Below are 16,590 nucleotides of genomic sequence, written 5' to 3' on the forward strand. Positions count from 1 at the left end.
CTCAAAATGGAGGAAATTGAAGGGTAAGTTACAGTATGCTTTCAGGTAACTATTGGTCACTTTCATTAGTTAGATAATGGTACACTGAGCAAGGATGAAACTCAATAGGGGAGTTAAAATCGATTGAGTAAAATTTGCTCTAAATGTGGCTATTTAAATCTGAGTAGCTATTTACCTTTGGTGTTTCATCATAAGGAACAGTTTGAGTAATAGTATTCATTTTCTTCTAATTTTCTGTGTGACTATTATGCAAAGAAATTTACTTTGTTCGAACTATTTTAAAACAAATGGAGCTTCAATTGTTCAGTCAGATATTACACTAATTAGTAAGGGATGCATTACAGTACTATTTCATATATAATATGCTTGTAATGTAAAATCATGCCTTATTAACAACACAGTCTAATTGTAATGTTAATAGACCCTTCATAATTTAGATTTGTTGTGTTTATCTGAACATGAAACTTCCCAATGTATGTTTGTCAGTATTAGGCTCCAGTGCAGAAGGACACTGGAATTTCAGATTGGCTACATCTGTGACAAACTCAGACCTAGGACTGTGATGTCTACATGGATATCATCCCTGAACAATATCACAGTAAATCGCTGAATTTGTGGAGATCCCCTTGTGATTTTGTTCATGGATGATCTGCTGCTGTAAGGGAAGTTGTGAGTCATCATATAACTGATGCATTATTCTGCTATGGTGAATCCATGCTCAAAGAACACTGATCCTACTCATCAAACAAACGGCACTTGAGTGGTCACTTAGATGTAATGCAGGAACTTAGAGATTGGAATGTATTTGGAACACACTTGTTAATTTGAAACTGCAACTCAGCAGGATGCATGTGTCATATTAAAATTATTTACATTTCAAGCTGTGAGTCAGAACTCAGCATGAAATAAAAATGGAAAATGCTGAAAATAGCCAGCAGTTCTGGCAGCATCTATGGAGGGAGATACAGAATTAATGTTTCAGGTTGGTGACTGCCTTATCAGACCAAATAAGCTGCTAACTCTGTATCTGCCTTAACTAGGTTTTCTGGGTATTTCCAGCATTTACTGTTTTTATTGTGGTTCTGTATAATCCATGGCAGTGTGCTGTGTTCTCAGGATGAATTGCCTGTGTTTCCTCATCTTCAAGTGTGCTCAGTACAATTTTGGATGTGTTGAGGTTGGACATGATCTGTTAATGAGTACAGGCAGTCCCGGGTTGTGAACTGGCAAGTGAAGTTATATGCAAATTGAAACACAATGCTGGCCAGTATGAAAGTAGCCATTTGTAAGTATAGGAAATGCTTGTATGTCAGATCTTTAAAGTTGCACACTGATATGGGATTGTATTCATAAGTCGGAAGTTTGTAAATTGGGGACCCCCATATTGTGTTAATGGTGGAGGGGTTTCTCCTTCCGTTTCAAATGATTGATTTTGTTTCCTCTTTTTACATTGATTTTTGGAACAAATTTGCATGTGATCCAATCAGTAGCAAGGAATGTCTTCGATTAGATTGATCTATAGTACATTGAAACAGAAAATGTGACACCTGAAGTATGATAGATGAAAAGTATTATACTTGTACATTTTAATACTCTTGCTAGAGAAAGTCTTACTGGTATAGCACTGTTTCATAAGGACAGGAACATGATATTGAGACATTATGCTGCTAAATGATCATCAGGTGCTGTTTTTAAAACTCATTAGTGTTACGGTTATGAACCTAGTTGTGAGAGTTATTGACAAGCTGGAACTTGATGGTATGGGTTGATAGACTGTAAACTTGCCAAGGATACAATAACAATAAATGCAATAGAAGAATCAAGCATGAAAAAATAAGGAGGAGCCCAGAATCTTCATTATTCAAACTTGAACCAAACCAAATTTAAGCAATAATGACTAGATGGGTTTACTGAACATTTTTTAAAAAGTGTAGAAACAGGCCCTTTGGCCCACCATGTCTATGCTGACCAATAAATACTAAACTATACTAATCCCATTTACCTGCACTTGATCCATTGCCTACTATGACTTGTTTTTTTTTAAGTGCTTGTCCAGATGCTTCTTAAATGTTGCAAGAGTACCTGCCTCCTCCTTCCTCTCAAGCAGCTCATTCATATTTCTACCACCCTCTGAATGAAGAGATTATGTCCTCTGATCTTAGACACAGAGTAAAGATTCTCATCATCTATCCTGTCTATGCCTGTCATCATTTTGAATACCAGTGTTAGATCCCTCCCTCCCTGTTCCCCCCCACCCTCCCTACAATCTCCTCTGCTCCAATAGAAAATGGACCCAGCTTATCCAGTCTCTCCTTGTAAATGATCATTTTCATCCCAGGTAACACCGTGGTGAATTTCCACTGCACCTCTCCATGCAGTCACATCCTCTGATAGAATGGCAATCAGAACGGCACACAGTACTGTCTGTGGCCTAACCAATGTTATAAAGTTGTAACAAGACTTCCTTAATCCTATATTCTGTGGCTCAGTTATTGAAAGCAAGCATTCACATGCCTTCTTCACCACCCTGTCTACCTGTGCTAATATCTGCAGGGATCGATGAACTTGTATACCAAGGTCCTTTTGTTCTTCAGTACTCCCTAAGTACCTACCACTCATTGGTGTATGTCCTTCCCTTATTGGGCCTTCTTAAATGCTTCACCTCTCACTTATCAGAATTAAATTCCATCTACCATTGCTCTGCCCAATTTACCAGCTGATCAATATCATACTATAGCCTGGGAACATTCTTCTCACGATTAACACAACCAATTTCTATGTCATCTACAAACTTACTAATTATACCTTTTACATTCATATCCAAGTCGTTAATGTAAATAAAAAACAAGGGTCCCAGCACAAACCCTGTAATACATTGCTGGTTAGAGACCGCCATTGGAAAAACAGCTCTTCACAATCACCCTTTACCCCCTATTTTTAAGCCAGTTTTGGATCCAGGTTGTCAACTTGCCTTGGATTCCATGACCTCCTAATGTTTGAACCAGCTTTCATTCTGGGATCTTACCGAAGTCCATGTAAACCACATCAACTGTACTACCCTCATCAATATATTAAGTCACGTTTTCAAAATAAACTCAAATTAGTCAGTATCTCCATCCAGAAAATCCACCCTGACTATCTATAAGCAACCGTTGCCTTTCCAAATACTGATTTAATCCCGTCCTTATGATTTTTTCTCAATAATCTCCCTAACAGTGGCACCAAACGAACTGATCTGTAATTATTGGCCAATCCCTGCTGCCCTTCTGAACAAATTAACCATATTTGATATCACCAGTTATCTGGCACTTCACCTTTTTTATTTCTAAGCTTTACCATCATGCCTCATTTGAAGAGCCTTCTGAGACATCCTCCCTCTATTAGTGCAGTGATCATCTCCTTTCTCAATAATGTAATAACCTACCCCTCTTACATCCCTAATCACTCCTGAAACTTCTATACCCTGGAGTGTTGAATTACCAATCCTGTCCTTCCTTCAAACGTGTCTCAGTAATTGCAACAATATCATGTGCTGCTCAATTCCAGTTACCAGTCAGGCTGTCTGTATTAAAATGGGTTCAATTTAACCTTCTGATCCTCCCATTTGCCTTATCATGCCCATGTCCCCTCTGCCTGTTGGATTAGTATTTTTTTTAAATCTGACTGAACCTTGCTCCTGATATACATCTACTCTGTGCCCCATTGGCTTGGTAATTTAAGTTCAAATCTTCCCAACAGCACAAGAAAACCTCCTGCAAGGATATTGGACCCATTCCAGTTCAGGTGTAACCCATCCAGCTTGTACAGGTCCCATCTACCTCAGAAGCTCTCCCAGTGATTCAAAAATCTTAAGCTCTCCTTCTGACACCATCCCTTTAGCCTTGCATCTATCTGACTGATCTTCCTAATACCTACACTCAGTAATGCGTGGCATTGGAATTGATCCAGAGTTTATAACTTTACTGATCTTCCTCTTTAATCTACTACCTAACTCTCTCAATTTCTATTATAGGACTGCTTTAGTTTTTTTTTACCCATGTTGTTAGTGCAGTTGAAGGGGAAACCTCTCATTGACTTAAACCTGAGGCAAAAGCAGGTAATTGCAATTACTCAAGGCCAATGAGCCAAGTCCCCGGACATTGATCAGAAGTTCTTTTAAGAATGAATGATTATTCCTACCCAATGTTTCCTCAGTGGCCTTCCTCCTGCCTTAAGTCCATGATTGGGTCTGTTTATTGATGGTTCTGCTGTGTTCAAACACATTCACAACAAGGAAAAAAAGCAGAAACTAGGTATTTTTTGAGAAGTGGTTCATTTGGTGAACCTCCAAAGTCTAAGTTAAAGTCAGGAGAATGGTAAACACTCCCCACTCATTGGGATGGATTCAACTGCAACAAAATTCAAGCACAACATCATCTGGAGTCAAGCAATTTGTTTGGTGACCCTGCCAATGGATATGCCAATGCATAACCTTATTGGCAGGTTACAGTGGCTGTGTTATGCACAGGATACACCCAAAAAGGCGTATCTACGACGGAAAGCATATATCTACAAGCAGAGGACTAAGGCAGCAAGATAATGTGAGCACTATAATGTTAAAGTGACTCTCCAGTTTTGCATCATTCTAACCTGAAGACATACCACAGCAGGATAGAGTCCATGATAGTTATCTTAAGGGATAGGCAAGAAATGTAGCCTTTCCAATATTGGCACCTTCTAAAGTTAAGGAAATCATTTTATAAAATCATGATGCTTTAGTTATTGATCAAAGGAGAAATGTAGAAGTGAAAATGAAATGATATTTTATATTTATCTTCTCAGGTATTCAACAATTTATACCATGTTCCCAGTGTTCTCTCTCGTTCTGGACAAGGATGTGAAGTCAGAAGTTGCAATGCTTTATCCAGAACTATACAAAGATCTTACGAAGGTATGTAGTAGAATAAACCTCTTATTATAAATGTATGCTATGCAAGGAATGTATATCATTTAAATGTAATTTTTAGAATGTTACCAATTGAACTAATTATGTTTAGATTTGCAAGTTCTATATTATTTATATAAATATCTAAATGTATATCTAACCTTCTTTCATATATTAGATGAAATATTTGAATTATTTGAACTTTATAATCAACTTTTTTCATTTTAGTATCTTGTTTAAAGTAAGATGACCTTGCGTTTATGAGTACCTTTCATGACCTCAGAATGCACCAATGTAGTATACAACTGATGAAGTACCTCTGAATTACAGACATTCTTGTAACAGAATCAGCCTTTTTTTACCATTGTCAAGCACTTTTCAAAACTGTGCACTTTTTTGTATGGAGAGAATGTCACAAGATGCATTTATATTGCTGCTCGCTGCTTGAATTATGTGTTAATCTAAACAAGAGTTTGTTGGTGATGGAGGGAGTGGATGATGCAAATTAAGCCAGCTGCTTTGTTCTAAATGATGTAAATCTTGTTGAACATTGCTGGAGCTGAACCCGTTCAGGCAAGTATTGCATCACACTCCTGATTTGTGCCTTATAGGTAGTGGACAGACTTTAGGCAGTCAGGAGGTATGTTACTCATTGCAGAACTCCCAGCCTCTGACCTGTCCTTGTAGGCACAATACTTATGACTATTCCAGTTTAGTTTCTAGTCAAAGGTAACTCCTTTGTTGTTGGTAGAGAGACATTCAATGGTTTTCTTTCAATCAGGCTAATCCTGACTGACTGACTGTTTTCTAGTTCTTGCTCCATATGAACAAATATTGCTTCTGTACCTAACTCTGGAATAGTGCTGAACACTTGTGCAATTGTCAGCAAATATTCCCCGTTTCTGCCCCTATGGTTGCTAAAAGGTCTCAGGGGTCTGTTAAGGCCTTTTCTTCCATGTCACTTTTTTACATGGCAGATCGGTCCCTTAAATGACTGAAGTATCGTCAGGGAGAAGGGGCATCCTCCAACTGGCAGACTGAGAGAATAAGTGCTCTGTCTTCCTATGAATGTTGCACTATCAATACGTCCCACAGCCACTTAAAATGCTCACCATCCCTCCTTCTTTGTCTACAAAATTAATCTGATACTGTGGCTGAGCGGGTACCTCCATCCTAAAGTATTCTGTGCCCTCTCCCTCTTACCTGCCTTAATGGACTCCATGCATTTTCATGATTGGAGAAACTCCTATTGAGAGCCCGCCACCATCTGAGAATTAATTGATTTTTAAGCACCAGAGATTATGTTGGTTTGACAGAGACCAGGGAAATATCTTTCTGGTCAGAGTTTTATTATTATATTGCACATTTCAAATTTGTTGATCATTTGTTTCCTATATACCTGACTTCATCTGATGAAGAAGCAGCGCTCAGAAAGCTTGTGATTTTTTAAAAAATCTGTTCGACTATAACCTGGTCTCGTGTGACTTTTGACTTTGTCCACCCCAATCCAACACTGGCACCTCCACATCACCCCATATACCCAGTTAGGTTCTCATTCGGTTGTCTCTTAATTAACATGTAACAGAGTTCTTTTCCGTGGTCTAACTTGTCTTCAGATCCCACTAGATGCTAACAGTTGGCCAACCTAACAAAAATTCAGTTTAAGAGGATGACACCAACATTCTGTGGGGTCAGAAACAGGAAGTGATTCCAAGTTGGAATCTTGACTACGAAACTAAAATCCTGATCCAAGAGTAAGCTATAATATGTAGGACCAAAGTCACAGAGGATAGGTAGAGAGTAAGCCAATAAAATGGGAAAGTGCTACAGAACCTCAGCAGGACTGACACCATCTGTGGTGTGGGAAACAGAGTTAAAGTTTCAAGCTCACTGTGACTTTTCTATAACTTTTAACAGAGAAAACCATCTGGGTTTTATAGCTGTATGGTATTTTCTTGTGGTGATAACCCCACAAGTACGAGATTTATTGAATCCAATCCTACTGCTCGCTATTGAAATTTGAAATAAAAAATGTTTAAAACCACGACACACCATATCCTGCAAATGTTGATGGGAAATTTTGTGGTGGAAGACAGATAACGGGTTAGAGACATGGAAGTTTCATAGAACAGTACAGTACACACACTTCAGCCTTTGGTATTGTGCTAATCTTTTATCATCCTCTAAGATCAGATGATCCTACGTACCTTTCATTGTATTACCTTCCATGTGCCTATCCAAGAGTCGCTTAAATGTCCCTAATGTATCTGACTCTACTACCACTGCTGGCAGTGCATTCCACGCACCCACCACTCTGTCTCTCCTAAACCTTCCTCCAATCACCATAAAATTATAACCCCTCGTGATAGCCATTTCCGCCCTGGGTAAGAGTCTCTGGCTATCCACTCTATCTATGCCTCTCATCATCTTGTACACCGTTATCAAGTCACCTCTCATCCTTCTTTGCTCCAATGAGAAAAACCCTCTACCTTCCTTCATAAGACATGCCCTCCAGTCCAGGCAGCATCCTGGTAAATCTCCTCTGCACCCTCTCTAAAGCTTCCATGTCCTTCCTAGAATAAGGTGACCAGAACTGAACACAATATTTCAAGTGTGGTTTAACCAGGGCTCTGTAGAGCTGCAGCATAATCTCGTGGCTCTTAAACTCAATCCTCCTGCTAATGTAAGCCAGCACACCTTATGCCTTCTTGACAGCCATATCAACTTGGGTGGCAACTTTGAGGGATCTGTGGATATGGACCCCACGATCCCTCTGTTCCTCCATAGTGCCAAGAATCCTGCCTTTAACCGTGTATCCTGCATTCAAATTTGACATTCCAAAGTGAATCTCTTCACACTTTTCTAGGTTATAGAGTCATAGAGATGTACAGCATGGAAACAGACCCTTTGGTTCAACTCATCCATGCTGACCAGATATCCCAACCCAATCTAGTCCCACGTGACCCCAGATCCCTCCAAACCCTTTCTATTCATATACCCATCCAAATGCCTCTTTATTGTTGCAATCATACTAGTCTCCACCACTTCCTCTGGCAGCTCATTGCATACACGTACCACCCTCTGCATGAAAAGTTGCCCCTTAGGTCTCTCTTATATCTTTCTCCTTCACCCTAAACCTATTCCCTCTAGGGAAGTCTCCAGGGAAGAGACCTTTTATCTATTTATCCTATCCATGCTCCCTCATGATTTTGTAAACCTCCATAAGGTCACCCCTCAGCCTCTGATGCTTCAGGGAAAACACCCCCAGTCTGTTCAGCCTCTCCCTGTAGCTCAAATCCTCCAACCCTGGCAACATCCTTGTAAATCTTTTCTGAACCCTTTCAAGTTTCACAACATCTTTCCGATAGGAAGGAGACCAGAATTGCTAGCAATATTCCAACAGTGGCCTAACCAATGTCCTGTACAGCCGCAACATGACCTCCCAACTCCTGTACTCAATATTCTGACCAATAAAGGAAAGCATACCAAACGCCTTATTCGCTATCTTATCTACCTGCGACTCCACTTTCAAGGAGCTATGAACCTGTACTCCCAGGTCTCTTTGTTCAGCAACACTCCCTAGGACCTTGCCATTAATTGTATAAGTTCTGCTAAGATTTGCTTTCCCAAAATGCAGTACCTCGCATTTATCTAAATTAAACTCCATCTGCCACTCCTCAGCGCATTGGCCCATCTAATCAAGATCCTGCTGTAATCTGAGGTAACCATCGCTATCCACTACCCTTCCAATTTTGGTATCATCTGCTAACTTACTAACTATACCTCTTAAGCTCACATACAAATAATTTACATAAATGATGAAAAGTAGTGGACTCAGCACTGATCCTTGTGGCACTCCACTGGTTACATGCCTCCTGTCTGTAAAACAGCCCTCCACCACCACACTCTGTTTTCTACCTTTTGAGCCAGTTCTGTATCCAAATGGGTAGTTCTCCGTGTTCCATGAGATCTAACCTTGCTAATCAGTCTCCCATGAGGAACCTTACTGAACTCCATTTGCCACTTATCAGCCCAGTTCTGCATCCTGTCAATGTCCCGTTGTAACCTACAACAGCCCTCCAGGCTATCTACCACTCCACCAACCTTTATGTCATCGGCAAACTTAATAACCCACCCTTCCACTTGCTCATCCAAGTCATTTCTTAAAATCACAAAGAGCAGAGGTCCCAGAACCCAACCCTGTGGAACACCACTGGTCATCAGTCTCCAAGCTGAATACTTTCTATCTACGACCAACCTCTGTCTTCTATGGGCCAACCAATTCTATATCTGGACAGCTAGATTTCCCTGTATCCCATGCCTCCTTATTTTTTGAATGAGCCTACTATGGGGAAGTTGATCAAATGCCTTGCTAAAATCCATATGCATCACATCCACTACTCCACCTTCATCAATGTGTTTTATCACATCCTCAAAGAATTCAATTGTGAGGCATGACCTGCCCCTCTCAAAGCCATGTTGACTATATATCGTCAAACTATGGTTTTCCTAGTAATCATACATCCTGTCTCTCAGAATCCTCTCCAATACTTTACCCATCACAGACATGAGACTGACTGGTCTGTAATTCCTAGGACTATCCTTATGCCCTTTCTTGAACAAGGGAATAACATTTGCCACCCTTCAATCATCTAGCACTTCTCCAGTGGACAGTGAGGACACAAAGATCATCACCATAGGTGCAGCAATCTCTTCCCTCTCTTCCTGTAGTAACCTTGGGTATATCCCGTCTGACCCAGGGGACTTATCTGTCCATATGATTTTCAAACTTTTCAGCACATCCTCCTTCTTAGCATCAACTTATTCAAGCATATCAGTCTGCTTCATGCGGTCCTCAGAAACAGCAAGGTCCCTTTCAGTAGTGAATACTGAAGCAAAGTATTCATTAAGGACCTCCCTTCCCTCCTCCAACTCCAGGTGCATGTTCCTCCCACTATCCCTGATCGGCCCTAGCCTCGGTCTGGCCATCCCCTTCTCCTCACATAAGCGTAAAATGCCTTAGGGTTTTCCTTAATCCTACCTGCTAAAGCTTTTTCATGCCCCATTATACCCCTCAAGTCCATTCTTCAGTTCCTTCCTAGCTACCTTGTAACCCTCTAAAGTCCTGTCTGATCCTTGCCTCCTCAACCTGAAATATGCTTCCTTCTTCCTCTTGACTAGAAGTTCCACATTCCTTGTCACCCAAGGTTCTTTCAAACTAACGCCCCTTCCTTGGCTCAGTGGGACAAACCTGTCAAGCACTATCAGCAGGTGCTTCCTAAACAACCTCCACATTTCGGTCATGTATTTCCCTGAGAACATATGTTCCCAATTTAGGTGCCCCAGTTCCTACCAAATAGCATTATAATTCTCCTTCCCCCAAATAAAAAAAATTCCATAATTCTGTGCCAAGCACCAAATCCAATATGGCCTCCCCTCCAGTCAGCCTATCTACATTGAGTCAGGAACCGTTCCTGACACACCTGATTAAAAACTGCTCCATCCTAACGATTTGAACTAAGGAGGTTCCAATCAATATTAGGGAAGTTAAAGTCACCCATGACGACAACCCTGTTACTTGTACACCTTTCCCAAATGTGCCTCCCAATCTGCTCACCTGGATCTCTGTTGCTATTGGGGGGTCTATAGAAAGCTCCCAATAAGGAAACTCCTTTCCGGTTTCTGACTTCCACCCATACTGACTCTGTAGACAAACCCTTCTCGACGACCTCCCTTTCTGCAGCTGTGATACTATCCCTGATTAGCTATGCCACTCCTTCACCTTTTTACCTCCCCTCCCCCACCCCTATTCCTTTTGAAACATCTAAACCCTGAAACATCCAACAACTTTTCCTGCCCCTGTGATATCCAAGTCTCTGTAGTGGCCGCAACATCATAGTTCCAAGTACTGATCCATGCTCTAAATTCATCACCCTAGTTCTTGATATGTCTTGCATTAAAATGGACACGCTTCACCCCATCACACTAACTGTGCTGTTGTCCTATCAAGTGTCTATCCCTTCTCTCAGACTCTCTGCACACTGTATCTGGCTGTTCACGACCTAGTCCATCATCTCATCTGTAGTTCCAGTTCAAAACCCTCTGCCGATCTAGTGTAAACCCTCCCAAAGAGTTCTAGCAAACCTCCAACCCAATATATTGTTGCCCCTCTAGTTCAGGTACAACCCATCCTTCTTGTACAGATCCTACCTTTCCCAGAAGGTATCCCAGTGATCCACAGATCTGAAACCCTCCCTCCTGCACCTGCCATGCAGCCACGTTTTCAGCTGCACTCTCTCTCTATTCCTAACCTCAAAAGCATGTGGCCCTCGTAGCAATCCTGAGATTACTACTCTGCTCATCCTGCCTTTGAGCTTTCAACCTAATTCCCTATATTCACTTTTCAGGTACTCATCCACTTACCCGACCTATGCCATTGGTACAGATGTGTACCACAACTTCTGGCTGCTCACTCTCCACCTCAAGAATCCTGTAGACTCAATCCAAGACACTCCAGACCCTGGCACCTGGGAGGCAACATACAATCCGGGGGTCTTGCTCGTGACTACAGAATCTCCTACCTGTTCCTGTCACAATTGAACCTCCTATCACTATCACTTTCCTATTCTCCATCCTTCCCTTCTGAGCCACAGTTGATGCAGACGAGAATGAAGGTGGAGGAGCTTTGAATAAGGGTGTATTGAATAGGATGCTGCAGAGTGGCTTAGAGCAATCCAGTTTTAAAGTAATGAGCAAGTGGATGAGAATTTCAGTGATGATAGAAGTAATGTAAGGCTGGAAATGATAAATGATGTGGAGTCAGATGTAAACCATCTTGGTGCTGAGTGGGAGTAGTGTTTGAAGCTCAGTTCAGAACAAATGGAAACACTTTGAAAAGATTTTTTATAATAAAGACATTGTATAACTGCAAACTCATTATTGATAAGGTCCACTGAGGTAGTGCATTGACTCATTCAGTGTGAACTAACAGTTGAGAGGGATGGAGGTGTACTAAGGAATTTTTGTTAGGATGAAGGATAATGGATTTCTGGCGACTTACATATTAATTGAGTTTCTGCAGCATTTTTACATGCACAGCCCTTGATGTCAACAAGGATCAAAACTTTTTAACAACACGTGCTGTGAAATCTATTATTCTGGCCCTCTCAATTCTGCTCTGAATGCTTATTAGTTTCAAGGATTCCACAAGGAAACTAACATTTAATGTATGTTTCTGAATGTGTTCTATTTTCATCATCTTGAACCATGTTGTAGGGCAGGAACAGGAACTCTCCAATGACATCCACATACTGGAGACTAAGGGCAATTGAAGAAATCCTAGTCCTCATTTTTACCAGAATTTCATTGGCAACACACTTGGGTCAAATAAATCTCAACTGCAATTCCTCTCCTCCATGTTCAAGTACACTTGAACACGACACAAATCGACAGAATCTCTAGAGTCACCTGAATCGCCTGATTGAGAATACTGAAAAGGGATCTAACTGCAAGGGAGGTGAGGGTGAGTGATGGCCATGACTTGGACTTGAACCTCTGTCCTTCTATTGGATGACTGCCCACAGTGGGCCTAATAAGTGATGAAGCCATTCTCATTGAAGTACTTACCCATTTGTCCCCCATCCTGTCTGGAAGGAAGTGATTCCTGATGATGTCTGGATGCAAATGTTCACTACCAAGTGACCCAACCATAAAATATGAAGTTAGTTTCTGCATTAACTCTGGAGGGAGAGTCAATGCACTTTTCCTCAACATCAAACTTTGTACTTTGAGCTGGCTAACTGGGTAATGCTTTGCTAATTACTGTTCCTCTCAATTTCCATTCTGAAGTCCTACAATCGATGGTTGTGTTCCCATCATTCTCCTGGCTGAGATCTGTGAATTTGTGGATAATATATGGACTTTATTAAGGATATTCCTACCTATTGAGGTTCTGTATTATGTCTACAGTGCTTTAACTGAACGGAGGGGCTTTGGATTAGTACAATTCTATTTGGCCTTACAGTACAGTGGTTATGACAATCACGTGCAGCAGTTTGTGGTCTTACGCAGCCACCTCAGGATTACGAGTCTCTCAGATCTGCTAGCCACAGCTTTTCTGAGATTGATGGTCAGTAGCTGGGATACTTTGTGGTTGCCTGGTAATGCAGAAAAAGTCTCCATTCAAAACACAATCAAAGTGGGACAGTTCATTGCCCATCTCCATAATCTCTATTCTAAACATTTGTAAATATTTCACAACATAGAACTTCATACGACACTAGGAGAATTTACACCTTTTAATGGAAGAAAGCAATGGAAGTATATTTATAGATAATCCATATTCTATTGTTGGTCTTAAGTGAATGGTAAAGTTGATTAATAAATGATGACCTCTGCTAGAGAAGGGATAGGCAAGGATTAGTTTATTGTCTGCATCATAAAATGTGGGGAAACGTTTTCTAATGATTGGACCCATTTCCTTTTCAACACAGCCCATTGATGACTTCAGGTAATAAAGTTCATGAGGCATTTTCCCAGCACGGAAAATAATCTTTTCAGCAAGAATGTTACAACTGCAACATTGAATCTATGCTGACAAATTTCAAAACTCCAAGTCTAACATGACAAAGATGCAATGGAAATTTATGCTACAGCTGATGCAGTTAAAACACCAGTTCCAGGAACTGATACTACTTAAAAGCTCCAAATACGAGAATAACTCAATTACTTGTTAAAAATGTCAATTGATTAGTTTCCAAAGAAACCTAAATTAAATGTGTTTATTGAGCTTTACAGTCTAAATCTAAAAATAACTGTAAAATATGTAGATTTTCTGTTCTGTGTTGACTTGAACAGCAAGGTGCAAGAGTATTCTCAAAACTGATTCTTTTCTCTATTTCAGGGCCGACCACTCTCCTTTAAAACCTTCTTGATTTGGGTTTTAATTAGTATATACCAAGGTATGGAAATTACACTTTATCATAAATAGATATGAAATAAAGAAAAAATGCATTTCATGACCTCAGGATGTTCAAAGATATTATGGACAATAGACTACCATTTGAAGTGCAGTCACTCTTGCAATATAGGAAATTCAGCAGCCAATTTGGGGAAAGAAGGATCCCACGTACCTAATTATGATAATGACCAGATAAATGCTTTTTGTGGTATTGATTGAAGGATTCATTTTTATCAGACATCCAGGAGAATGTTCCTGCTATTCGTTAAATGGTGGAATGATATTGTTTGACATCTACTTGAGGGCATAAAAAGACCTTAGTTTAATATCTTATCTGAGCAATTATAGTGCCAACCATGTCACATTCCCTTGGTACTGCTCTGGAGTGATAGCCTAAAGTTAATTTTCAACCAGCAATGTTCTGATTCAGAGACGGGAGTTGTACATGCTGGACTATTTCATTTGTAAGTGTCAGCATTTCTGTTCAAAAAAGAATAAAAATATTTTTTGCTTTTTTTCCAGGTGGTATAATAATGTATGGGGCTCTTCTGTTGTTTGACTCAGAGTTTGTGCATGCAGTAGCCATTTCCTTTACTTCACTTATTCTCACTGAGTTATTGATGGTGGCGCTAACTATCCAGACCTGGCACTGGCTCATGATTGTGGCGGAACTTCTCAGTCTCAGCTGCTACATTGCTTCGCTTGTCTTCTTGCATGAGTTCATTGGTAAGTCAATGTTACAACTTCAATGAAGGAACAAACAGAATTTCTTAATCCTTTCCCAATCTCATTTTATAAAAATGATTCCTTGCAGTTTTACACCGTCCCAGCTAGTACTTAATAGTAGTAGTAGTAGTATTGGTATTCATGTTTATAAAATATGAACTGGGTTAGAATTTGATATTGAGCTGAGAATAGATTTGTTATTTCTCCAATGAAGTACGCCAGTCTAAACAAAGCAAATTATTTTGGTTTGAGGGGTGAGTTGGTGAAGGAAATTGAAAGGCTAGCTTTGCAAATGTAATGGTAGATGGGAAATGGCAAGCACTTAAAGAATTGCTTCACAAAGCGCAATGATCATACATTCCCTTATTAAATCAAAAGGAAAAATATTCCCATTCTGGTGAACTAGGGCAATTAAAGATAATACTCGATTAAAGAAAGATTAAAGCCTGAGTAAATAAAGAAAATGATAACCAAGAAATTTAAAAAAAAAATAGGATATGAGAGTAAACTAGATGGAGACATTAAAAGCTTTTGCATTCTGTTTTATAGATATGTATAAAGTAAGAGATTAACAGTAAATGTGGGGCCTTACATGAAAGCCAACAGATCAAAAAGCAGAGACGTTGCCAAATGCTTTCTATTTTTCTTTGTGATAGAAGACACAGAAAACTTATCAGAGGCAGTGAGGAACTGAAGATAGAGTGAAAATGAGGAATTTTAAAGATATTGGTATTAGTAAAAAAAATAGTACTGGCAAATTGATAGGACCATAAGGCAACAAATCCCTTTAGATATAATGCTGCACCCTGACTACAAAGAGAGCAAATGCACTGATTTGACCTTCAAGCATTCTTCAGGGATCAAAGGCTAGCAAATGTAATCCTATAATTCCAAAGGGAGTGAAAGGAAAGGAACTATAGGTCAGATTATTTTTACACACTCATGGGCTATTGATGTCACTGGCTAGGTCAGCATTTTCTGCCCATTCCTAGTTGCCCTTGAAAAGGTGGTGGTGAGCGGCTTTCTTAAACTGCTACTGCTCATGTGCTGTAGGTAGATCTACAATGCCATTGGGGGGGGGGGATTTCTAGGATTTTGATTCAGCAGCAGTGAAGGAAAGGTGATAAATTTCCAAGTTAGAATATTGAGTGACTTGGAAGGAAACTTGCAGGTCATGATGTTTTAATGTATCTGTTTCCCTTGTCCTTCTAGGTGGTGGATGTCATTGGTTTGGAAGGTGCTTTCTAAGAATATTTGGTGCATTTCTGCAGTGCAGCTTGTGTATGGTACAGTGCTACTATTGAATGTTGGTGGTAGAGGAAGTGGATGTTGGTGAATATGGTTGAAAAATGTGGTGCTGGAAAAACACAACAGGCCAGGCAGCTTCCGAGGTGCAGGAGATTCAACTTTTCGAGCATAAGCCCTTCTTCAGGAATGTATGATGCCAGTTATGCAGGCTGCTATGCCCTAGATGGTGTCAAGCTTTTTGATTGCTGTTGGAGCTGCACTCTTCCTGGCAATGGGTATTCCATCACACTCTTGACTTGTGCCTTGTAGATGGTGTACAAACTCTAGAAAGTCAGAAGTTGAGTTACTCACCACAGTATTCCTTACCTCTCACCGATTCTTATAGTCATTGTGCTCCTGTGGCAAGTCCAGTTCAGCTTCTGGTTAGTAGTATCCCCCACGATGTTAATGAATGGTAATGTCATTGAATGTCAAGGGATGATTGTTAGATTGCCTCTTAATTGAAAATTGTTATTGAATTGCATTTGTGTGTCATGAATGTTACTTGTCACTTTTCAGCCCAAGCCTTGATATTTGAGTTTTATTGTGTTCAGACATGAACTGCTTTAGTATCTGAGGAGTTGTGAATGGTGCTAAACATTGTGCGATCATTGGTGAACATCCCCACTTTTGACCAGCTGAAGATGATTGGACTTAGGACTCTCCCCTGAGGAACTGCTGCTGCTAGTCTGAG

The 16,590-nt window shown here is 40.2% G+C and overlaps 1 protein-coding gene across 1 annotated transcript in view; it reads left to right on the forward strand.

Annotated features, from left to right (window-relative positions):
* The window catches only part of LOC122560050 (probable phospholipid-transporting ATPase IIA), a 179,465-nt gene that overhangs the window by 157,845 nt on the left and 5,030 nt on the right, over positions 1-16,590 (forward strand). The window contains exons 25-27 of the mRNA XM_043710245.1: positions 4,822-4,930; positions 13,827-13,884; positions 14,406-14,609. Of these exons, the coding sequence (XP_043566180.1) occupies positions 4,822-4,930; positions 13,827-13,884; positions 14,406-14,609 (371 nt within the window). The remainder of the gene's footprint in view (positions 1-4,821; positions 4,931-13,826; positions 13,885-14,405; positions 14,610-16,590) is intronic.

The sequence above is a fragment of the Chiloscyllium plagiosum genome, chromosome 20 (assembly GCF_004010195.1).
Source record: "Chiloscyllium plagiosum isolate BGI_BamShark_2017 chromosome 20, ASM401019v2, whole genome shotgun sequence".
Classification (NCBI taxonomy): domain Eukaryota; kingdom Metazoa; phylum Chordata; class Chondrichthyes; order Orectolobiformes; family Hemiscylliidae; genus Chiloscyllium; species Chiloscyllium plagiosum.